The sequence below is a fragment of the Nyctereutes procyonoides genome, unplaced genomic scaffold, assembly GCF_905146905.1.
Source record: "Nyctereutes procyonoides isolate TBG_1078 unplaced genomic scaffold, NYPRO_anot_genome, whole genome shotgun sequence".
Lineage (NCBI taxonomy): Eukaryota > Metazoa > Chordata > Mammalia > Carnivora > Canidae > Nyctereutes > Nyctereutes procyonoides.
This window is the reverse complement of record NW_026575028.1, coordinates 3993702-4016940: the sequence shown is the minus strand read 5'-3', so window position 1 is coordinate 4016940 and position 23239 is coordinate 3993702. Positions and strand designations below refer to the sequence as shown.

Sequence of the window (23239 nt, the reverse complement as noted above, 5' to 3'; positions counted from 1 at the left end):
CCTCCAGAGTTTTCAGGTTACCCTCTGTCCTTTGTATTGTGAAATCTCGTGTTGGTGGGTTTGATGAGTGTTTAGTTCTTTGTATTGGCCGCTTGATGGGCACTTTGCATCTAGAGGTCTCTATTTTTCCATCTGAGATGTTTTCTCACGTTTGATAATCTTCCTGATACTCTCATTCTTTGAATTTTGGATCTCCTGGCTAATTCTGTAATTAGGTTTTCTAATTGCCTATCCCTTTGGGTATTGTGGTTTCTTTTGCTTTTGCTTTGCTTTAAATCCTACTTCCTCAAGATTCCTTTGACTTTTTTTGTCCAGTCTGTCTATTCAGTTTATTTCTGTTATCCTAGCCTTAATATTTAAGAATTTGTTCTTATTCTTTTTTTTTTTTTTAAGAAAATAGCATCCTGTTCTTATTTCATGGAAATAATCTTTTTGAGGTTATCAGTTAAGTAGCATTTTGAATTTTTTCCACCCTGCATTGCATTGTCTCGTCCATCCTTAGCCCTCCCCCAGTTTGGATTCTGTGTTTTGTTGAGAGACTTTCCTCAAATATCTGGTGATCCTTGGCCGTCTTCTGTTACTATTCAACAAAAAGCCACCACAGGGCTGACCAACAGGCTTGTGGTGCAGGCTGGTTGTGAACTGATGGGCTGGCCTCTCTGTTGGGGCCTCTAGTGACCAGTGTCTTGTGTGATTTCTCTCAAGCCAAGCAGTTTTTCTAGGGAAGGCTACTTTAAACTCTTGCCTTCTAGTCCCAGCCTGTTGTCCAATATTCTTGAGGATGTCCGGGTGTATGTGGTCTTTCAATTAGTGTCCTGCTTTGAGTCCAGCCTTCTTCCTCACCCTTCTCTGGACCTGCCACCTCCAGAGCCCTCCTGGCTAAGTGCTTCCAGAGAGTGCGTATCGTGTCTTCTGTAGGGAGGGCATGTCACTGGCAGTTGTGGGGTTTCTGAGGAGGAATTGGAGATCTCTGCAGGCACTTAGGCTTACCAGTGCTCTGCTTTCCGCCTCTCCTAAAACCTATTACTTTGCCATCTTCCACTTTCTTTGTTTCTGGGGTTTTAAAACCACAGCCTCTTTTCCTTTGGTGTAATTTTAGCGTGTTTCAGAAAAAACACAGAAGAGCACACATTCATTCTGCCCTGTTTATCCTGAAGGCTCAGGTCCCCATCTCAGCCCTCTGTCCGTTCCATGCAGCCTGTTCCTCTGCTCAGCCCTTCTTGTTGATGTCCTTGGTTCTGGGGCCTTATATCCATACCATACTGTTACTTGCTGTGCCTCACCTGCTAGACCTCTACCTCGGTGGCCAGGCTGCCTGCTTAGCCCCTGATGATGCCTGCTTCCCTTGTACGTGTCACCTTTTTAATCTTCCATGAGTCTACCATATCGTGCTGACCTCTCGACCTTGTGCCCGTTGTGCCGTGTGTAACACTGCAGTTTTGTGCGCTCTAAAACCTGGAGTCCACGCTTCACAGAGAGATGTGACGCCCTGCAGATCGTATGTGAAGTTTGTGCCTGTGGGCATTTTCTGGAGAGCTCTGTACGCCAGGATCAGGCCCAGTGCTTGCTTTGGTGTGGGTGTTTAGAATGAATTAATTTCTGTATTGTGGCATAAGTTATATAGCTGTGCTGTCTTGGATGACACTCTGAGATGTTCAAAGCTGGGTATGCTGTGGGTACTTTATTAAATTTATTTTCTAATCTAGGTGAGCATTTGGTCATACATTCCTTTAACGTTTTCCAGCTTTTTGTTGTCTAACTAGAGGTTATAGAATTGCAGGCCTCTGTTTTCCTTGCTCTTTGTGTTAGTGCAGGTTCATGGTTATTCCTGGAAGATATCTCAACCATTCCCTTAGGAACTTCCTCAGCTCACTTTCCAGGGGAAGGTGCTGGCTTTCTGACTCTGGGCCATTGTCAGAGGGGGGTGTCTCCCCTGCTCCTAGCTTGGTGGTGGCTAAAGCCAGTGGCTCCCCATTTTACTGGCCAAACAGAATGGCTGCTCTTCAGGCTCTGCTGGGGAGTGCTGTTTGGAAGTCTTTGCCATTCTGTATTTATCAAAAACTGAAAGAAACAGTATAGATGGGGCTTTTCCAGAGATACGTCGTCTATTCATTCTTCAGAAGTGCCATTCTGTCATAGGACCTTACGAGAATCTGATGGAATAGGGTCTTATTCTAGAATGTAATTTATTATTATTAATAGCAAAAAATAGCTCCAGTTGCTCACTTATGTAACAGGTATTATTCTAACCCTGTTGTAGGTATTAACCTTTATGGATATGAACTTAATGCTTGCAGCAACACTTTGAGGAAGGTACTGTTACACGCACGCATGCGCACACGCGCGCACACACACACTTTTTTAATTTATTTTTTAAACTGTTTCTATTTTTGTATATGTAGAACACACAAGCCTAGAAAGGTTAGCCTTAGGTCACAGAGCTGGTGAGCAGAGGAGCCAGTGTTTGGCCAAGCAGCTGAGAGCGTGAAGCCTTAGCCGCTGTGCTCTGTTCTTTCCCCATCTCTGAACACTGTGCATTTTAACCAACAGTTTGTTCAAGCCCATATGAGGTTCAGGACCTTTTTGGATACTCCCAAGATTTGCCTGGGTTAAAACAGGCTCAGAGAACTGACTGCCTGACCAGAACATGTTGGCTCTGGAGAGGCTTGCCTCAACTGAACTGTCCTTTGGACCCCAGAAGAAGCACCCTCCCAGAAGGACTGTCTCAGTCCTCCCAAAACCATAACTGAGTTCCACAGGCTGGGGACTTAGACAACAGAAACTTACTCTTCACAGTTCTAGAGACCAGAAGTGCAGGATCTAGGTGTCAGCAGGTTGGGTTCCCTCTCAGGCACATGAGAGGAGACTGTTCTGTCCTCTCCTTAGTGTGTAGGTGGCCATCCTCCCCTGTGTCTTAGCGCGTTGCCTTCCTTCTGGGCGTATGCCTTGGTGGCCTAGTTTTCCCTTTGTGAAAGGAAACCAGTCTCACTGGATCAGGGCCCCCATTCCTCCTAATGAGTACTCCTAATGAGTACAGGTAAGGTCACATTCTGAGACCCTCAGGGTTAGGACTTAATGTATGAATTTGAGGGGACACACACACTTCAACCCACAGCAAGGACCCACGGGAAAATTCTGGTCTTTAAGAATTGTGTTCTCCAGAGCAATTAGTTTGCTTTAAAAATTTTTTGAAAACTGAGACTGACGGGACTGATCATGTTCTGTCTGCATGTGGGCTGTATTAAAACATAGAGCCAAATGTGGCTCTCCCTTAGTATATAGGATTGCAAGCTATGTATATTTTGGCTTTAATTCTTTTTGGGGGCCATTTATCTAATTCTTCACCTTCTAATTATGTTAACTTGTAGTACTTATGTGTAACCTGAGAAGCCACATTAATTTATCTTAGGAGCAGTGGGCTATATAATTAAACCAGGAACTTTATTTTTATTTCTTCCTTTCTCCTGTTTTTCCTGACTGTCCTTTTGCTAATTCCCTTCCTTTCCTGTCCCAGGTTGGTTTTAGAGCGCCTTCTAATATTCAAAGTTAGACCTTCCTGGAAGGCTTGCTTAAAATGGGAAATGTCATTTGGAAAGCTTTGGTTTTTATTCTCCTTTTTGAAGACCTCTTTCTTCCTGTAGGGAAAATCTTTAAGTGTCATTTGTGGGGCCCTTTCCTGGCTCCGTGACTTTGAGCAGAAGAAACATCAAGAAGAGGCACGTCTCCTTAAAGCTGGAACTATTCCCCTAAGCGATGGGAAGGAGCAGCCCCCACCTCTCTCTGCCTCTTGCAAAAGGACCCCAGACACCCTGAGCCCTGTGGGAGAGCCTGACTGGGTGACTCAGTTTGTGCAGAAGAAAGAAGAAAGGGACCTGGTAGACCGACTGAAGGTGAGCTGGGGGGCACAGAAGATGGGTGCCATCCAGGAACCAGGCCTGGGTGGTAATTTGGGGTCGATGCCGGGAGTTAGTGTGTCCTGTGCCTTTGCAGTGCCTTCCTGAGCCTACGGTGCTGTGCCTGAGCTGTCTTTTTAAAGCTGATGTCAACAGGCCTTCTTTAGACAGGTGTTGATGGTTCCATGCATTACCCACCTGGGAAAGGAGCCTCGCCATTGCCATTGGCAGTGCTGTTTAGTGGCTTCAAACTCCATTAAGGGAATGAATTTGAGTGTGTAGACCTCAAGGTTGTGGGGCAGTGGCTGGGGGTAGGGGTTGTGTGTGTGCTGCCATCCCTGGAATGTGTTGGCCACAGAAGAGAGAAATGGCCTATGTGCAGAGGCCCTAGGCTGAGCCCCAGACTCTAGAAGAAGGCCGTGGTTCTGGACTTCTGCAGGAGTTTCCTTTCTGGCTTCTTCACCCCCTAGGAGGAGCAGGTCAGGAGGAAGAAGCGGGAGGAACGCCTGCAGCAGATCCGTCACAACGCACAGCTCAAATATGCAGCCAAGCGTGTGGTAAGTGTCCTCTGCGGGGGTGGCAGGGATGGTGCGCAGGCACCGTCATGCCGCGTGTGGCCTCATGGTGTCACTCTCTTGGGTGAGTGGCCAGGGCCTTCATCTTCTGGCCCTGATTCCTGCTGGCTAAGTTCTCACTGCCCCTAGCTGGAGCTGAGGTATTGATACCTGGGCTGTAGACACCGATACGAAAGTGAGAGGCCTGTGGGAATGGCGGCGTGCGTGCTGTGAACGTGTGTTGTCCTCGGTTGTCACCACTCTGAGGCAGACTCAGGGCAGCCAGGGGCACTGGTATTGAGATTCCTTTCTCTCCTGCTTGCAATGCTCCTACGCAGAGACAGGAGGAAGAAGAAATGGAGCGTCTCCTCCGCCTCAGCAGAGAGATGCTTGCGGCAGGAACCGGGGCCAAGCCACTAGAGCAGCTGGCATCTGGGGAGGAGGAGCTGGTCCTTGCCGAGTATGAGAGCGATGAGGAGAAGGGAGCGCTTAGTGGGTAAGGTTGTGCTTCTCCTTCACCCACCACCCCCTCCCCGGTCTACCCAGGGGCTCCCAGGGATACCCCTCCTGTGCCCAAAGAGAGACAGGCTGCTTTGTCCCTCACAGGGCATCCGAAGGACCTGCTTGCAGCCAGGTTCCTCCTGAGTGTGCATAAATGGTGGGGATATGGCCCCCAGTCTTTTCCCTCTGCTGGCACTGGCTTCCTGTGTAGGAACTCTGTGACCATCATGACATGTGTGTCTCCCAGTCGCACCCAGCAAGGGGCTGTGTCTTAGCTGAGGCCAAAGGGCTAGGAAGCAAAGGAGCAGGGACTTGCACTCAGATGGGCTGGCTCTAGACTGCGTGCTCTTTGCTCCCACATGACGTAAACCATCAACGTATTGTTTCCTGAGTTGTCTTTTCCACCGTCTGGCTTCCATCTGGGCATCTGATTTGTGAGCAGTAAGCTGCTGGGTAGAGTAGAAGATGCCGAAGATGACAGCAAGGCTGTCAGGAGGTCACACTGCCCCTCATGGGAGGCTCCTTTTTCATCCATGCTTCAGTTAGACAAGTGACCTTTGAGGGTTTGGTGTAGGTGGGGCCTGGTTCCAGATGCCAGGTATGATGGACATGACCCCTGCCCTGGGAGAGCTGTGTGTGGTTGGGGGGTGGGGGTTTTGGGATGGATACACAGACCGTAACTGTGTGAAATGAGCACGTTTGCCTGTGAGGAAAATAAAACCGGTTGCAGTGGGTAGAGCATGGGATTGCACTTCTAGGTGAAGCTAGGAGAGGCCTCCAGGGAGGTGAAGAAGGGTGAGAAAGAGCTGTGGGAGGACCTGGGAGAACCCCAGTCAGAGGCCTGCCGGTGCCCTGGTCTGGAAAGGGGACCAGGTTTGGTGGGTTTGAGGGACCCACAGAAGACTCTGGGGCTGAGCTAAGAGTGAAGGAGGGAGAGGGGGAAAGAAGGGGCAGCCATCTGTTTGGGCCTGGTACTTCCCCTGAGGATTCTGGGTGTCTTTCCCATGTGGCCCGAGTAATGGGGTTTGAGCATTAGGAAGGGCATTAAGGTCATTTTGATATCAGTGGCTCTTTCCCCAAGGCATAGGTGCCCCTAGGGGTCATTCCTTTTAGGCTCCCAGCTTAGAAGGGGTGTTTCCTGCTCCTCTAAAGGGAACTCCAACTTCCATGTGTCCCACGTTGTCATTGATGCTGTGGCCACTGTGTCTGCCTAGAGCATAGCTCCGGGGCCTGAGACTTTCTGTGACTGGTGACAGAGAAAACCTTCACAGCCTGTCTGCAGTGCACCTTCTCATTTCACCCGCAGATGCTTAGTGTCCCGGCTGCCCGGACTTCTGCTCCCTCAGCCTTAGTGAGATAGAATTGGGATGTAATGTTGCGTGAGTTTAAGATGCATATCTTTGATTTGATACACGTATGTATTGCAAAATGACCGTCATGATAAAGGCAGTTAACAAATCCATCCCCTCATGTATGTAATGTTTCTTTAAACAGGTGCTCCCCTGGCACCTGCCTGTGCAGGAGTACCCAGTAGTGTTAACGGCAGTCCTCATTCTGGGATCCTGGAACTTAGTTATCTTATAATGGTCTCTATCCTTTGACTGCCTTCGCCCCACTGCTCAGCCCTTACCAGTCTACTCTCTGTTTCTAGGAGTTTGGTTTTTTAGATCCCACATGTGAGATGACACAAGACTTGTCTTTCTCTGACTTAACATCACTTAGTGTAATACCCTTAGGGTTCATCTGTATTGTCACAAATGGCAGAATTTCCTTCCTTTTTTATGGCTGAATATTTTCACTCTGTGTGAGTGTGTAACATGTTTTTATCCATTCATCTGTCAGTGGATACTTGGGTTGTTTTCATTGTTTTCTTTAGTGCTGCAGTGAACATGAGGGTGCAGGAATCTCCTTGAGATATGGATTTCATTTCCTTCGGATATATACCTGGAAGTGGGATTACTGGATCATATAGTACTTACTATTTTTAATATTTTGAGGAATGGCCAAGCTGTTTTTCAGCTCTTTTCTAGAGAGTGGCTGCACCAGTTTACATTCCTGCCCATAGAGTACAGGGTTCCCTTTTCTCCACATTCTTACTGACACTTATCCTTTTTGTTTTTTTAAGATTTGTTATTTGAGAGTGCACACACACATGCCTGTTTGCACACAAGCAGGGTGGGGGCGGGAGAGAGAGAAGCAGGCTTCCCACTAACCAGGGAGCCCAGCATGGAGCTCGATCCCAGGACCCTGAGATCATGAACAACCAACTGAGCCACCTAAGTGCCCCTGGCCAACCCTTATCTTTTTTATTGCAACCATTGTAACAGATAGTTTCCATGGGGGATCAGTGATGTTGAACATTTTTTCATGTACCTGTTGGCCATTCGTATGTCTTTGGGAGAATATCTCTTCAGTTCCTCTGCCCATTTTATCGGATTGTTTGTTTTTTGGTGTTGAATTGTAGAAGTTCCTTTTACATTTTGGATATGAACCCCTTATTAGATAGGTGGTTTGCGAATGTTTTCTCCCATTTCTTGGTTGCTGTTCCATTTTGTTGACTGTTTCTTTTGCGAGTGCAGAAGCTTTTCAGTTTGACATGATCCCGCTTGTTTATTTTTGCTTTTGTTGCTTGTACTTCTGATGTCATGCCCCAAAAAATCACTGTGAAGACCAATGTCATGAAGCTTTTTCCTTATGTCTTATCTAGGAGTTTTATGATTTTAGGTCTTACATGTAGGATTATAAACCATTTTGAGTTAGTTTTTGTTATCGGTATAGCGTAGGGGTTCTGTCTCATTCTTGTGCATGTGATTGTGCAGTGTCCCCAGCACCAGATTGAAGAGCCTGTCTTTTCTTCCCTGAGTATTCCTGGCTCCCTCGTCAAGGTACATACTACTTTACTGTACCTGCATGGCTTCATTTCTGGGCTCTGTTCTTTTCCGTTGGCCTTACATGTCTGTTTTTATGCTAGTACCATCCTGGTGTGATTACCATACTGTTTTCATGCCAGTACTGCATTGTTTTGATTGTCATACTGTCTGAAATCAGGAAGTGCCTTCAGTTTTGTTTTTTCTCAAGATTGCTTTGGCTATTTGGGGTCTTTTGTGGTTCCATATGATTTGGGGGATTTTTCTTTATATCTGTAAAAAATATCATTGGAATCATGATAAGGGATTACATGGATCTATAGACGGCTTTCGGTAGTATGGACATTTTAGCAGCATTAAATTGACCTGTGAACATGGGATATTCTGCTATTTGTGTCGTCTTCAGTTTCTTTCAAGAGGAATCCCACTTGATCATGGGGCATGACCCTTTTAATGTGCTAATGAATTCGGTTTGTGAGTGTTTTGTTGAGAGTTTTTGCATGTATTTTCATCAGATATATTACTAGCCTGTAGTTTCTCATCTTTGTAGTGTCATTAGCTGGCTTTGGTATCAGGGTAATGCTGGCCTTGTAAAATGAGCTTGGGAGCGTTCCCTCTTCATTTTTTTGGAAGAGTTTGAGAAGGGTTGGCATCATTTCTTTAAATATTTGATAGAATTTGCCAGGGAAATCATCTGGCCCTGGGCTTTTCTTCACTGGTGCTAGAGGCCTGCTCCCTAACCACAGATTTTAGGACCTGGATTAATTAGAACTAAAACTTCTGACCCTGTTCAGGGCTGAGATGGCCAGACCTCTTGATGCATCCCACCTCAGGGAGGTAGGAGCAGCAAGTGCCCCCATAAACCCTTTGCCACCTGCCTTCCAGATTGCTGGCTCACTCTTGTATTTCTCAAGAGCCCCCCTAAGGACAAGAGAAAGAACTTGGGTGGGGTTTGTGAATATTAGAGAAACAAAATGCTATTTATATTTAGGGTCTGGGCCTGAGCCATTATTCCTGTGGATTGACTTCTACAGCTTCTAGTGTCCTGACATTTCAAGAGACTTGGGCCTCTCTGAGAACACAGCTAATTCTGAATAGAACATTTTTGCTCTTCATTTCTTTACACATCCAGCTTCTTATCTAGATCCTATTGAGTTTGCTTACTTTGTGGTAAATAATTTAAATCCAGGCCTTTCAGACAATGCTGACTGAACAATTGTTTATTTATTGACCGGGAAGGCAACCCTATAAATAACTCCTCTTCTGATTGCTCAAGGAAATTGGCATTTCTGCCCCCCCCCCTTTTTAAATTAATTTACCAGGTGATTGAAAAGAGTCCCAGTGCTGGCCCTGCAGGGGGATCGTGTCTGTGAAACGTTTTGTGTTTTCTGAGGAGCCTGGACTAATCCTGTTGACTAACTGTGCAGCCTTGTAATGCAGGGTTGACCTCGCTCCCAGCCCTCAGTGCATGTGGGCTCTTCATGTGTTATTGGGGAGGACAGCCCTGAGGTGCCGAGGAGAGAAGAGGTCTACCTGGTTCTGGGGGACAGCGTCTTTTATTCGGTCAGTTAGTTGGTCGTGACTTTCCTTAGGAAGTATGCATGGAGTTCCTGCTGTGTACCAAGGCCTGGGTGGGACCCCAACACTCAGAAGCAAGACATCCCCGAGTCCTGCCTTTGGACATGAATCTGGAGGGGTGGGCAGACCAAGAGTAAATGGTTTTTGAATGAGATGGGTATTACAAAGAACAGGTGCAGGGGGCTACAGCATTGTGTCACGGGCCAGTCAAGCCTCTAGGGGAGGTCAAGGAAGGCTGCCCAGAGGCTGCGGTGTTTATTGGCCATCTCAAGGTTGACAGAGTTGGCTAGGTGAAAGAGGACATGAGGGGAGAGTGCATTCCAGGTAAAGAGAACAGCATATCCAGGGCTCTGAGGTGGTAAAGAGTGAAGTTCTGTGGGGAGCTGAGAGAACTCCAGTTTGCTGGAGAGTGGGCAGTGAGGACAGAGTCAGAGACCGAACCTAGGCTTTGGGAATACTGTGGCCTTGTCTCAATCCCTCCTGAGTGACGGAGGATGGGGTTGGCGTCAGGCCGACGTGTCTTCCTGTTGTGTCTTCCTGACAGCGAGCAGGCACTTGTTTTGGTGAAACTTTGTTGCTGGGATGTGTCTGTCCCCCTCTGGCTCAGAGGTCCAGCCTCAGCTCTGCTGGCCTCCAATGACAGGAATTGCCTCTTATGGGCTTAGGCCCGGGGCTAGTTGCTGGCACATGGTAGCTGCTCAGTTAAGTGTTTTTACTTGATCTGAGTTCCCTGAGAAGACTGTTTTTTCTGTTATTTTTCTCTCTCAGAGTGGACGAGGATGAGGATGATCCAGAGGAAGAACATGTAACTAAGGTAAGACATTATGTCCTGGGTATTCTGGGCCTGGTCCTGAGTCCAGGGCTCTGTGTGTCCTCCTAGCTGTTTCTCACTCTTTCATTGACGAAGAGACTCTAGCTTCCTGACCCTGGGGTTCACCGGACCCAGACCTTGCTGTTGAGGTGCTCACTTGGCAGGCCCCTGGACCAGTGGTGTGTCTGTGGGGCGGCAGGGGGTGAGGGCTGGCTGGAGCAAGAGCACCCTGCCCTATGGCTCCCTTATTTGTGTTTTGTTGGCATGGAGTGCTATGAGGTACATAGAGTTCTGACACCTGTCATGTTTAAAAACGTGTGGTTTTCATTTGTGTAAGACTTCTGTTGTCTCTCTTTAGGGTAGATATTTCCCCCCTACTTCTCTTCCTCTTTTCTCGCTCTTCTCAGTCTCAGAGGAGCATAGAGCACAGCTCAGCACCCCTCACCCTGTTCAGTGCCAGTTCCCCAAACCCTTTGGGAGGTGTATATGGGCATCCCACCCCCCACACACTCCCCAGAATCTAATCTTTCCCTCTTGGAAACCACAGCTCAGGGAGACAGCCTGTCCTCAGATGACCAGGCCCTGAAAGGGGCTGGGTTAGGGGCCAAAGCAGGACTGAGGGGAGGGGACCTCCATGTTGTGGGTGTTCCCATACACTTCTGGAGCCTAGATGGGGAGAGGGGGACTACCTGGGCCCAGTGTTAGTGGAGATCTGCTATGGGACATAGTCCTGTTGCTCTAGGTTTGTGTATTTATGGTTGCTCTCCCCACTCCCTCATCCTACGAGGCCATGCATTCCTTGATGTACAGAGAATATTTGGAAGTGTTGTAGTCTCCTCCTTGAAATCCCCTGCCTTTCCTTGGAGCAGATTTACTATTGCAGTCGGACGCACTCCCAGCTGGCTCAGTTTGTGCATGAGGTGCAGAGGAGCCCCTTTGGCAAGGACACCAGGCTTGTCTCCCTCGGCTCTCGGCAGGTACACAGAGGCATTGGGTCTTAGGCCAGGGGGCTGTCCTGCTTCCTTTCCTGGGCGTTTCTAGGCATGGTAAGGTGGTGGGTCCAGGGCAGGCTGCACAGGGGGAGGATTGGCCTCTTCTGGATCTCTGCAGGGCTGGGCAGGCCCTGGTGGGTTGTTGTATATCATGTAGTCATTGCTGTGCCTCTTTCTTTCTCCTGTCTTCTAGAGTCTTTGTGTAAATGAAGATGTGAAAACCCTGGGTTCTGTGCAGCTTATCAATGACCGCTGCATGGAGATGCAGAGAAGCAAACACGGTAGCCACAGTATCTGGAGCTGTGGAAAGAGCCTCTGGGACTCTCATTTAGCCTTGGGGCAGTACTGAGAAGGGATGGGAAGGGGGCGGTGTGCTGGAAGCAGGCCAGTGACGTGGTAGAGAGACAGTTTTCTCAGTGGCTGTGATGGCAGAGCAGACAGCTGGGTCCTTCCTAAAAATCGTCTCCTTGGAAAAAGGTGTTTTGCTTTTTGGGATAGTGGCTAGTCCAGAACCCTGGCTCTAAAATGATTTTATTGACTTTTTCTAGAGAACACAAAGTTAAATGCCAGAATGATGTGCTGAGACCATCCTAAGCAGTACTTGGAAGGTTTTATTAGACCCTGCCCTATGGAATTGGGTCTTGACATCATAGACCCCCGTGGAAGTTGTCATTCCTTCTGCCTTTGTCCCCTCAGAGAACAGAGCTGAGGAAGAGAAGCCCAAGAGGAGAAGACAGGAGCACCAGGCCGCCTGCCCCTTCTACAACTATGAGCAGCTGCAGCTCCTCCGAGACCAGGTCCTGGTGGGGGTGAAGGACATTGAGCAGTTGTTGGCCCTGGGGAAGGAGGCTCGAGCCTGTCCCTATTATGGGAGCCGGTTTGCCATTCCAGCAGCTCAGGTAAAGAGCCTGGGGGTGTTGGGCAGTAACTCTTGACTCCTACTGTGGCCTCAGCCATGAGGGATTTCCTCATTCCTCTTAATTCAGGAGGATTTCCCTGGCTGTGGTTGGACTGACCACACTGCACCCTGGTGACCTGTCACCCCCTCTGTCCTGGTGTGTAGGGACGGAGGTGGCACCAAGTCCCTTCTGGCTCTGGGTTGTAAGAACATTTGGCCTTACTGGGGGCATGAGAAGAGCCAGGAAGTGTACAGTTCTAGTGAAATCAGAATTGGGGGCAGAGCTGAGAGGATGCAGTCAGGGCGGCATGGAACAGAAATACGTTTCCACATGGCCTTTTGGATGAACATCCTGACCTAGGCGCCTAGTTACCAGTGTGGGAGGAGATGGTCTTCTTTAGACTTGCCATGTTGAGTCTCATCTTTACACACAGAAAAACTGTCAGTTTGACAGATCAAAAATACTGTTATTTGGTACAGTTTTATGATCTTCTTGCTACTGCGTAATTCGAGCGACTTTTGGAAATTGGGCTTCATTTGTGAAGAATTCCATACAAGCAGGAAAAGATTAGGTAGGTTTTCAGAGATTTAGGGAACAATGTTAGTGATGACTTTACACGGCAGTTAAATGATTGTTAGTATACTACCCTGAACTATGTTGCATGAGTGCTCAGAGGGAAATTCTAGAAACTTCACAGCCCCCATCGTTGTCACATGTCCTTCCTGGGGTCACAGGGTTAGTGCCATAGATACCTGTGAGCACATATAGTAAGATGTCCTGAAGATTTTCATGATCTTGACTTTTTGAGACACTTGTCAAGCCTTGTTTTTGCTTTGTAGTATCCCAATGAAAAAGCAAAGGCAGGTATTATCCATACGTATGCATGAGGACACAGGCCCAGAAGGGCTAAGTGATTTATCTGTTTTCTCACATCAGGTGAGTAATGGAGCCAGGATTAAAGCTGGGCCTTAGTTTCCCAGTTTTCTGGATTTTCACTTTATCAGTATTCTTTTAACTGGGAAACTGTCCTCACAAGTAGCACTTAGAAATTTACAGAATGCTTTTATTTTTGTTGCCCTAACCTCCAGCCCTTAGCCCTCATTTGAGATAGAGTTTAGCAAGTCCATTTTGTAGATGAAGAAACCAAGGCTCAGAAAAGGTTAACTAAGTGAGTTTCCCAGAGTCACACAGCTGGGAAGTAGCAGCTCCAGGACCAGAATGCAGGGTGACCCTATAGTACACCAGGGGAGCCTTGGGCGCCTCAGAGGCTACCTCAGGGGTATGCATCAGGCCGAGCACTCCTCTCTGCTTCCCTCTTCCCACCCCCGCTCTTGGTTCAGTCAGAATCAGATTGGTTCCAGTTTTGTCGCTTTTGTACTTAATGTTCCACGTGAAACTTGAGGCAAGGGTGTGTTGCTAAAAGCATAGTACCCTGCCCTAGCTTTCCCTCTTGAACGTCCCTGCACATATTCTGGGTGGGAAAGCTATTCCCACCAAGTGCTTAGAGGAGGCAGAACCCAGCTGCTAGAGCAGGGAGTCTACTGCCACTCAGGTGTGCCCCTCCCCCCCCAGCTCGTGGTGTTGCCCTACCAGATGTTGCTGCATGCGGCCACCCGCCAGGCCGCAGGGATCCGGCTGCAGGGCCAGGTGGTGGTCATCGATGAAGCGCACAACCTGATTGACACCATCACGGGCATCCATAGTGTGGAGGTCAGCGGTTCCCAGGTGGGTCGGCCTCCCCCTTCCTGGGCCGGGGCCTGCTGTGGGGCACCGGGATGGGGAACGTTTTTCTGAGTGCCCAGCCCTGGAATTCGTCTGGCGACGGCTTGGGAGAGGATGCACTGAGTCGAGGCAGTGGCCTCGTCGGAGGCTAACTGGCTTCCCAGCAGATCTTAGAACTCTGGGGACCCAGCTCAGGCAAGATGGCTCATTTCCTTGCTCCTCACTGGCATATGTCATCCCGAGTCCCTCCGGCCCAGGATGCTACCACCTAGTTCTCTATAACCCAGGATGATGGAGTGAGGGAAGCAGGGGTCCTCACATAGTTGATGTCTTGACCATTGCTTTTAGGGGTGCTCTGGGTTTCTAAGAGCCACTACTTACTACCTATTCTGTGCCCCGCACCACATGCAGTATCATGAATTTTCATACTGCCTCCATGTGGGCTGGTGTTCCCAGGTAACACAAAACTCTGAGATTCAGTGGGGGTTTAAGCAGTGTGCTGAAGGTCACACAGCTCATGAGTGTGGAACTGGGACTTGATCCCTGGTTTCTGACCTTGAAGTTCATGTGCTATCCCACCACTTTTTTTTTCTTTTAAAGATTTTATTTATTTGAGAGAGAGACCATGAGCAGGGGCAGAGGGAGAAGCAGACTCCCCACTAAGTGGGGTGTCTGATGTGGGGCTCACTCCCAGGACCCTGAAATCGTGACCTGAGCCAGAGGCAGATGCTTAACCAACTGAGCCCCCCAGGTGTCCCTCCCTGCCCCCCCCCCCCCACTTCTACTGACCAGTGCCTGGGTTGAACTTAAGCCAGGATGTAATGGCTACCTTGAACCATCAATCTGCTTAGTGGAAAACACGTCTTTGCCCAACCTGGTAAAAACTAGCAGGGAGATTCATTACCAGAGAGATTCAACCTCTTGCTCTTTTCCCTGACCCAAAGTGGATGGTGTAGCAGACCCTCCTTATCTTCCCCTCTCAGCTCCCAGCAGCTTCAGGCCTTATAAATCTACCTTTTGTTGTACCCAGGCCTACTACTCTCTTTGCCTTGGCTGCCATGTGGCCTGGCTGACATTTTCTAGGTATAACCTAAGATACCACTGGCTGCTTGCTCAGAACCTGGGCTACCTTCACACCCATTCTTTGTTCTCTCCAGCTCTGCCAGGCCCATTCCCAGTTGCTCCAGTATATGGAACGATATGGGTAAGACACTGCCTCTTGAGGGGGAAGGGAAAGTCCTGCTCAGTCTCTGGGAGAAAGCACTCAGGTCTCCATCTCTGGCCTGGGCCCAGCACCAAGTAGGCCAGTGTGCTGTTCACCTAGTATTCATGGTGGTGTGTACCCCACGTAGGCCGAGGATACTCAGGATGTAGCAGCTGGCTGTGAAGGCCTTGAGTCACAGCGAACTTTCTTCTCTGGGGGCATATCTGTCGCTAGTGGCCTACTTTGAAAGACACAAAGGCCTCAGCCTGAGGCACTTGGAAGGGAAGTTGCTCATGCGGTACTACCACTTGATGTCCATTGATGTCTCCTCAGGAAGCGTCTGAAGGCCAAGAACTTGATGTACATCAAACAGATCCTGTATCTGTTGGAGAAGTTTGTGACTGTGTTGGGTGGTAAGGAGCACTCTGCCCACGCGAAACCCTGGCCTGCTAAGCTTGCTGTAGTCTGCACCCTGGATGCTAGTCAGGACACTTGGCTCTTCTATATACTCAGGAACTGTCTTGGCCATTGATGTAGAAGATTTTTTATTTTTTATAGCTTAGCTGAATTGTCTGATCTCAGCTCCTTTTTTAGATTACTAGTTTATTTCCCCCCGTCGGAGTTCTTTTTATTTTGCCAGACCCTACCCTCCAGGTAGTAAGAGCAGCATAGCATGATAGGACTGTGGAGTCACTGTGGAGTGCTCGTGTGAGGAGAGCAGTGCAGGCATGCTCACCTTCCTAACAAATGAGTAAACTAAAGCCCAGAGCAGGGATGTGACCTGCCTCTGCCTTGTGAACCTCCCATTTCCTTTACTGTGTGGCTATACAGCTGAAGGCTTCCATACGAGCTGAAGTTCCAGGAAGCCAGGGGAGCATTTTCCTGGAGGGATTTTGTCAGATGTTGGTGTTCTTCCCTTCCATCTCTGCCTTGCCATGGGCTGCCATGCCGTCTGAACATTTCCTTGAATCTGTATAAAGTGGTGCTTGGTCCCGGCCTCCTTGGATGTGGCATGAAAAAAATGAAATCACAAGGCTTTGGGCTCCATGTGCAAACATGGGTCAGATTTTGAGGCTCGCTGGAGCTTTTTCTCCCAGTGGGTTTTGTTTTTGTTTTTGTTTGTTTTTGTTTTGTTTTTGTTTTTTTGTTTTTGTTTTGGTGCTTATGAATGGCTAAAAGCCTGTTCAGATATAAATGCTCTTATTTGAGGAGTACAGTATTCAGTGTGAGAAGATGGGGGTCCGAGAATCACCATCCCACCTGCTTGAATTCTCTGTTTTAGGGAACGTTAAGCAGAATCCCAACACACAGAGTCTTTCTCAGACAGGTAAGAGGATTGCCTTCAGAGGCGCAGAGCTAGTCTGAGCTCACCTCTGGGACTTCAGAGCAAGGATTTCAAGGCCCTTCTTTATTTACCTAGGGACAGAGCTGAAGACCATCAATGACTTCCTCTTTCAGACCCAGATCGACAACATCAACCTGTTCAAGGTAGAGGTTTTCACCTTTTTGCGTTTGTATATCCAATTTCCTTATCTTTCTTATCACTTATGAGCAAAACACTGAAGATTGGAAGGAATAAAAAGTAAATGTCTTCTGTCCTCAAGCAGTCTAGAAGCCTGGGGATCTACAGTATAGATTTTTGTAATTACTTATCCCTTAAAGCATTGCATCAGCAATAAAAAGAATCTTCCACTCGGGGTTGAAGGGTCCTAGGGAATGCTGAGAAAAGGGCCTTTCGTTATCCCAAATAACCACAAATAGAAATTGCCAGTCCTTTACTGTGTTCCATCTTTCTTCTGGTGCAGTCTCTGCCCTGTACTTCTAGTCAGAGCAGGAGGTTAACTTTGGGAATGTGATCCTGCTCTGGGGCTGAGGTGGCCCCACCTCCACCCTTGGGCTTGAGTTCAGCCTCTGGTGGTAGCTTGCTCTGGCCTGCTGTGCAGGGTACAGCCACCATTGCTTGACTCAACAACTGAGAGATTCCAAATTACTGAAAATACAGAGCACTTCCTGCGTGTTCAAGGCCATGCACTGGGTGCTGTGACTCCAGGGTATGATGTACCATCACCATTTGAGAGCAGAGGAACCTGAGGTGGGGAGAGATTACCCCAGGAGGGATGGGCACAGGCTGCACACAAGTGAGCAGATGGTGCTTGATGTGTGAGCTGGTGTGTGAATTCCCCTGCCTGGACTCAAGACCTTGCTTGCTTTCCCTCCTGCCTTCCCATTTGTCTTCAAACCAGCTTACCTGCAGCATACCCGTTTTGGTCACAGTCACTGCCATGGCCCCGTCCAACAGGCTGACAGTCTGAGGCCTTTCTGATTCTCCTCTTCTCCCTCTGGGTCCCACGTCCAAACAGTACCCTGGCCCCAAAGCTGGAAATAGCTCTTAAACTTTCTCGCAGTCTTTCCATTCCCACGGCTATGTCAAGGCAGGCCCTTTTTGTCTTGCCTTCTTTCGGCTCCGATTTCACTCTCTCTCCCTTCTGGTGTCTTTCCTACACTACAGTCTAGTGGAGCTTTATTGAAAGATAGTGCTCTTTTTAGAAATCTTCAAAGGCTTCAACTCCTTGTCTTCCTTTTCCAAGCTACACATACTGTGCGCATCAGACATCCCCGAACATGCCCCAAGCTTTACCTCCTTTGTGCCTTTGCTCATACATATTTTTTTAAACTCTGAATCTTTCAAGGTTCAGTTTAGGTGCTGGCACATTGAAGGAGAATAGAGGGGATGTAACTGTCACCAAGTACCTTTAGAGAGGGTCAGAGCCGTGCAGACACGTTTGTGAGGGGACAGCGTGCATGAGGCTGGCTCTTGTGGGAAAGCATTGTGTTGTGTGTGGGGGTGGCAGGAGAGGAGTGACTACAGAGACGAGGGTGACGGGCTTGGCCACAGGGAGGCTGTGGACCCCCCAGGAGGTGGCAGTGAGTCATGCTCGCAGGGGTTTGGGAAGGTGGCAGTTTACTTTTTCCCTCCAATTGTTGCATGCGCCTTCAGTGGGTTCACTTTTGCAGGTGCGCCACTACTGTGAGAAGAGCATGATAAGCAGAAAGGTGCGCCCTCCCCTTCCTGGGTCTGGCCAGGGTCTGCAGCACCCCCAGGCTTCCCTCACAATGCCTTGCTCTCCTCTGCTCCCTCCTTCCCAGGGTGCTGTTTGCTGGGTGGGGTGGGCCACCAAGAGGCCCTGTGGGTGGGGAGGCAAGTAGCGGGCTGTCTGGGCTATGGCATAACTTCCCTGCAGTCAGGGCTCCCAGTGCTGTACCCTCATCCCTCTCTGTGCTCTCTTACCCCTTTCTAGCTCTTTGGCTTCACTGAGAGGTACGGCATAGTCCTCACGCCCTCCAGGGAGCAGCCCAGCCTGGCTGGGTTCCAGCACTTTCTGCAGAGTCTGCAGCCCACAGTCACCAAGAGTGAGTCTGGAGTGGGGAGACTGGGCTGCAAGGCTGCGGGGGGACAGGGCAAGAACATCCATCTCTCAGGCCTGGACTCCTCTCCCTGGGAAAATGGCTTTAGCCCAGCCTCAGGGGTTCCCTCTCACCTCATCCATTGTCCCAGACCCTCTTCCTTCTGCTCTGTGCAGCTCCCATGACCCCTGTGGAGGACGGTGAGGCCAGAGTGCCACGGCCGGCTTCCCCACTGATGCACATTGAATCCTTCCTTGCAGCCCTCACCACTGCCAACCAGGATGGCAGGGTTATCCTGAGCCGCCAAGGTAATCCCAGGGAGGAGCCCACATGGAGCCCAGGAAGCCAGAGCAGGAAAAGATTTCACCCTGGCACCTCCCTGGGTTAGGATCAGGAAGCAGGGTGGTGATGACTGGTGTCCTGTGGCCTGGGCAGGGTGGTGGAAGTGTGGTGAGGAAGGGTGTGAGGCGCTGGGAGGACGGGATGTGTTGAGCCAGACTAGGAGAGAAGTTGTGCAGCCTAGTGATTGACGGTGAGATGGGTCTTGGTTTGAGTCTTGATTCTATCATCTCCAAGCTGTGTTTATCTCCCTGAAGATGAATGTGCCAAGGGAGATGACTACCTCGGGGTTGTCCTGGAGATTAAATGGGATCTAATCAAAAAGGAAAATGGTATCTCCTGTGGCTCCTATGTAGACACAACTGACCTCCCCTTTACCTCACACTCAAGCAAGTCTTTGTTGGGCCTGCCACCCACCCCCTGCCCCCCAGAGCTATCTTTTTTTTTTTTTTTTTTTCCAGGAAGCCTTAGTCAGAGTAGCCTCAAATTCTTGCTCCTGAATCCAGCCGTGCACTTTGCCCAGGTGGTGAAGGAATGCCGGGCTGTGGTCATTGCAGGGGGTACCATGCAACCGGTAAGGGAAACAGACCCTGCCTCTTGTGCCCTGGATGTTGGGATGGGACTGGGACAAGGGAAGGATGCACTGTCAGGCCTCTTCTGTCCAGTGGGTCCCCATGCCAGAGGGGTCAGCCTGAGCAGGCCAAGCAGCATCCACCAGAGGGCATTGCTGTGCTGTCTGCTGCCTGAGCCCTCAGCCCCAGGGGCACTGCTGCTGATGCTTCTGTAGACACAGTATCACACTTCTCCCAAAGGCAGCTGTTCTGGAATTTGAGGACCCCGTTGGGTGCCTTGGTGCCATTCCTTTCTTATACCCACCCTAGTTACAATCTCTTATAAATTCATATATACACACACTCACTATGTTTTCATTGTAGGCAGCAGGGGACAAGCAAAAGTGGGAAAAAAATAGATAATTCCACCAGCAGATTTTTTCATTTTAGTATGTATCATTTAACTAGTTTTTGTATGTATTCTTAAAAATATACATACAGGGGATCCCTGGGTGGCGCAGCGGTTTGGCGCCTGCCTTTGGCCCAGGGCGCGATCCTGGAGACCCGGGATCGAGTCCCACGTCGGGCTCCCGGTGCATGGAGCCTGCTTCTCCCTCTGCCTGTGTCTCTGCCTCTCTCTCTCTCTCTGTCTCTGTGACTATCATAAATAAATAAAAATTAAAAAAAATATATACATACATATTTTAAAAACAAAGATCTCTGTCTCTACATGCTGGTGCTATGATTTGTTTTTTTCATGCAGCAACAAAATGTCATAAACATTCTTCCTTGTCAGGAGTATGCGTTTATCCCACCGTGCTCTGGCTGTACTTAACTCTATCATGTGAATATATTGTACGTTGTACAACCACTCTTCTTTTGTTAGATACCCAGTTTTTGTCCGTTTTAAGCAACACAATGGCACATAGAAGCATGCCTCTGCACAGTGGACTTAGCTGGTAGAAGGCTCCTTGGTGCTCCCACACTCAGGGGCTCCTCACCCCAGCTGTTAGTCATCCCTGTCGCTTTATTAGTTTTCCACTTTGCTTTTTCTTGTCTAGACTTAGATTTTTGTTCATGTATTAAAATCCTTTATAGTCTGGGTGCCTGGGTGGCTCAGTTGGTTAAGTGTCTGCCTTCAGCTCAGTGGTTTTGAGCCCCATGTGGGTCTCCCCTCTCAGTGGGGAGCCTGCTTCTCCCTCTCCCTCTCCCTCTGCCTGCTGCTCCCCCTGCTTGTGCGTGCATACTCTCTCTCAAGTAAATAAAGTCTTGGAGCGACTAGATGGCAGTTGAGCGTCTGCCTTCAGCTCAGATCATGATCCCAGGTCTGGGGATCCAGTCTCTCATCAGGTTCGCTGCAGGGAGCCTGCTTCTCCCTCTGCCTGTCTTTGCCTCTCTCTGTGTGTCTCTCATGAATAAAATAAAGTCTTTAAAAAAAAAAAAGATGCATTCAGAAGGTCCCACTTCTGTCCAGCTTCAAGCTGCTCCCTGTACCCAAAGGCAATCATTTTTATTATTACTGGTCTCTCCTTCCACGGTTCTGCTGTATCTTTCTGCAGAACTAAGCAAATAGGGCAGCCCCGGTGGCGCAGCAGTTTGGCGCCGCCTGCAGCCCAGGACGTGATCCTGGATCCCACGTCGGGCTCTCTGCATGGAGCCTGCTTCTCCCTCTGCCTGTGTCTCTGCCTCTCTCTCTGTGTCTCTATGAATAAATAAAATCTTTTTTTTTAAAAAAAGAATTAAGCAAATACTTCTACTTACTTTCTTCCTTTCCTTGCTCCTATGTCAAAGGCAGTGTAGCCAGCGTTTAGTCACCAGTGTGTTGTGGCCCTCAGGCTTCTCAGCGACCGAGGTGGTATGTGTCCCTCCTGCTGGCCACGGAGCCCTCAGCATAGCGCATTCACCCGGCCCCTCCTGAAGGGCAGTGGGGCACTCACAGGTCACTGCGCAGGAAACGTCCCTGTGTCTGTGTTGGGTCTGGAGGCCCTCCTGTGTAGGGAGACTGCCAGGTTAGAAAATAAAAATCTGTTGAATTTCTTAAATATGGTCAGATTCCCCTCCTGCTGGAGGTGACTGGTCTGTCCCCTCTGCCCCCCAGCAGTGTTTGAGTGCCTGTTTTTCCACAGAGTGGTCACATTTGTATAGATTTTTGTCAATTTAATAGGTGAAAACCCTGGAGTGCTTTAAAACAGCGCATGGGTCTCCCTGCCCACCCCACCCCCCTTTTTTCCTTAATGGTCTAGGCTGGGGCCTGGGCATGTGGGTTTTGTTTATTTTTTATATTTTTATTTTTTGTGGGTTTTGTTTGGAATTCTCATGGGTGATTTTGTTGCATGGCGACGGGGGTGAGAACCTCTCTGCCTCATTTACCAGATTTCCTTTGCTTTTCCCACAATCTCACTGAGACTGTCAACACCCAGTATTAATTTTTTTCTCTTTTTGCCTATTTGTTTTCTATTCCTATGGACTTACTGCCTCCCAGTCCAGAGTTTTGTCTTCTCCCTCCGTCCCCCCTCTCCTTGCCAAGGCGCCCTGCTTGCTCAGGCCTGCTGTCCCTGGCCCCTGGGCTAACACAGAGCCATGCTGTTGTATCCAGGTGTCTGACTTCCGGGAGCAGCTGCTGGCCTGTGCCGGGGTGGAAGCTGAGCGAGTGGTGGAGTTTTCCTGTGGTGAGAATCCATGTTCAGGGTAGGCCATGTGTCATACTCCAGCCCCTGTTGTCACAGTTTGACTCTGTGCTCTTATCAGGCCCAAGGGGTTGAGGAGGCCATGAGGCTCCAGCACTTGCCAGCTCTCACGTGAGCTCACTTAATCTCCGTGCCCCCTCCCCCTTTGTGCTGTGGAAGCAGGGTAGGCAGGCTGAGTGTTGGAATTCCCTTTCCTATTGTGGAAGACAGGGTTGGCAAATGCTCTTCCTGGACCCTGCCTTACAGAATAGTCAGCACCTCATTTTCAGCCCCTCACTGGGTCTCTGCAGGTCACGTGATCCCTCCGGACAATATTTTACCGCTCATCATCTGCAGTGGGCCCTCCGGCCAGCAGCTGGAGTTCACGTACCAGAAACGAGAGCTACCACAGATGGTTAGTACCAGCCTACTCACTTTACCACAGCCTTTACCAGGGCAGGAGAGCAGTTTCTGGGGTGCCAGGCACTCTGGCCAATGCTTAGTGTTCAGGTGTTGGGGAGATTAGTCCTGTGGTCTTTCACTGTGGAGCTGGCACAGGATGGTTAGTGTCCATCTGGATTCTTATCAGGGGAGGCCTGAGCTTCCCCTTCCACTCACCCCTTAGACTCTTAAATAGCTTTTTTTAGAACCTCGAGGCATCCCTTGAGGGATGAGAGAACCGGGTGAGAAAGCTGCTCATTTCCTTTGGTTCTCTGGCCATTTGGTTTTATCGGTCCCTGCTCTGGGCTTGAGGGCCCACTGCTAGAGGGGCACCTGGGGATTTCAGTGTCCAGTTTGTTGTAGATGGTGCTTAATCCCCAGTGGCCCGCTGTGCATTGGGAATTGGAGCAAGGAGGCTTCGGTGGCATACCAGTGGCAGGTTTTAGCTCTGGAACACTAGGATTGTGATGTGTGTGGTGGGGAGGGTGGTACCTTCTCCTCTGATTCCTATTCCAGGTAGGCATGGGGTTTGGTGGGGGAATGGGACATGCCCCTTCCCCCATGGCTACAGCTACCCTTGGATCTCTATACGTGGTCTTGAGTCCCAAAGTTAGGAAATGTTGTTTGGATATGGCTACAGGGAGGGCTGTCTTCCTTCCTTAGATGGATGAGACCGGTCGCATTCTCTGTAACCTGTGCACTGTGGTCCCTGGAGGGGTGGTCTGTTTCTTCCCCTCTTACGAGTACCAGCGCCAGGTTTATGCCCACTGGGATAAGAGTGGTCTGCTGGCCCGCCTGGCTGTCAGGAAAAAGGTG

The 23239-nt window shown here is 49.3% G+C and overlaps 1 protein-coding gene across 4 annotated transcripts in view; it reads left to right on the top strand.

Moving 5' to 3' along the window:
* Nucleotides 1-23239, top strand: part of DDX11 (DEAD/H-box helicase 11) — a 33187-nt gene that overhangs the window by 7030 nt on the left and 2918 nt on the right. For 2 of the 4 annotated variants that reach the window (XM_055315418.1, XM_055315417.1), the window contains exons 4-22: nucleotides 3642-3890; nucleotides 4364-4450; nucleotides 4786-4943; nucleotides 10162-10207; nucleotides 11074-11181; nucleotides 11390-11477; nucleotides 11893-12095; nucleotides 13668-13820; nucleotides 14975-15021; nucleotides 15355-15434; nucleotides 16304-16348; nucleotides 16442-16509; nucleotides 18037-18075; nucleotides 18321-18432; nucleotides 18603-18734; nucleotides 19227-19339; nucleotides 21913-21985; nucleotides 22294-22397; nucleotides 23087-23236. In XM_055315418.1, coding sequence (XP_055171393.1) covers nucleotides 3642-3890; nucleotides 4364-4450; nucleotides 4786-4943; nucleotides 10162-10207; nucleotides 11074-11181; nucleotides 11390-11477; nucleotides 11893-12095; nucleotides 13668-13820; nucleotides 14975-15021; nucleotides 15355-15434; nucleotides 16304-16348; nucleotides 16442-16509; nucleotides 18037-18075; nucleotides 18321-18432; nucleotides 18603-18734; nucleotides 19227-19339; nucleotides 21913-21985; nucleotides 22294-22397; nucleotides 23087-23236 — 2055 coding nt within the window. The remainder of the gene's footprint in view (nucleotides 1-3641; nucleotides 3891-4363; nucleotides 4451-4785; nucleotides 4944-10161; nucleotides 10208-11073; nucleotides 11182-11389; nucleotides 11478-11892; nucleotides 12096-13667; nucleotides 13821-14974; nucleotides 15022-15354; nucleotides 15435-16303; nucleotides 16349-16441; nucleotides 16510-18036; nucleotides 18076-18320; nucleotides 18433-18602; nucleotides 18735-19226; nucleotides 19340-21912; nucleotides 21986-22293; nucleotides 22398-23086; nucleotides 23237-23239) is intronic. The other 2 variants (XM_055315419.1, XM_055315421.1) reach the window with 2 other exon arrangements.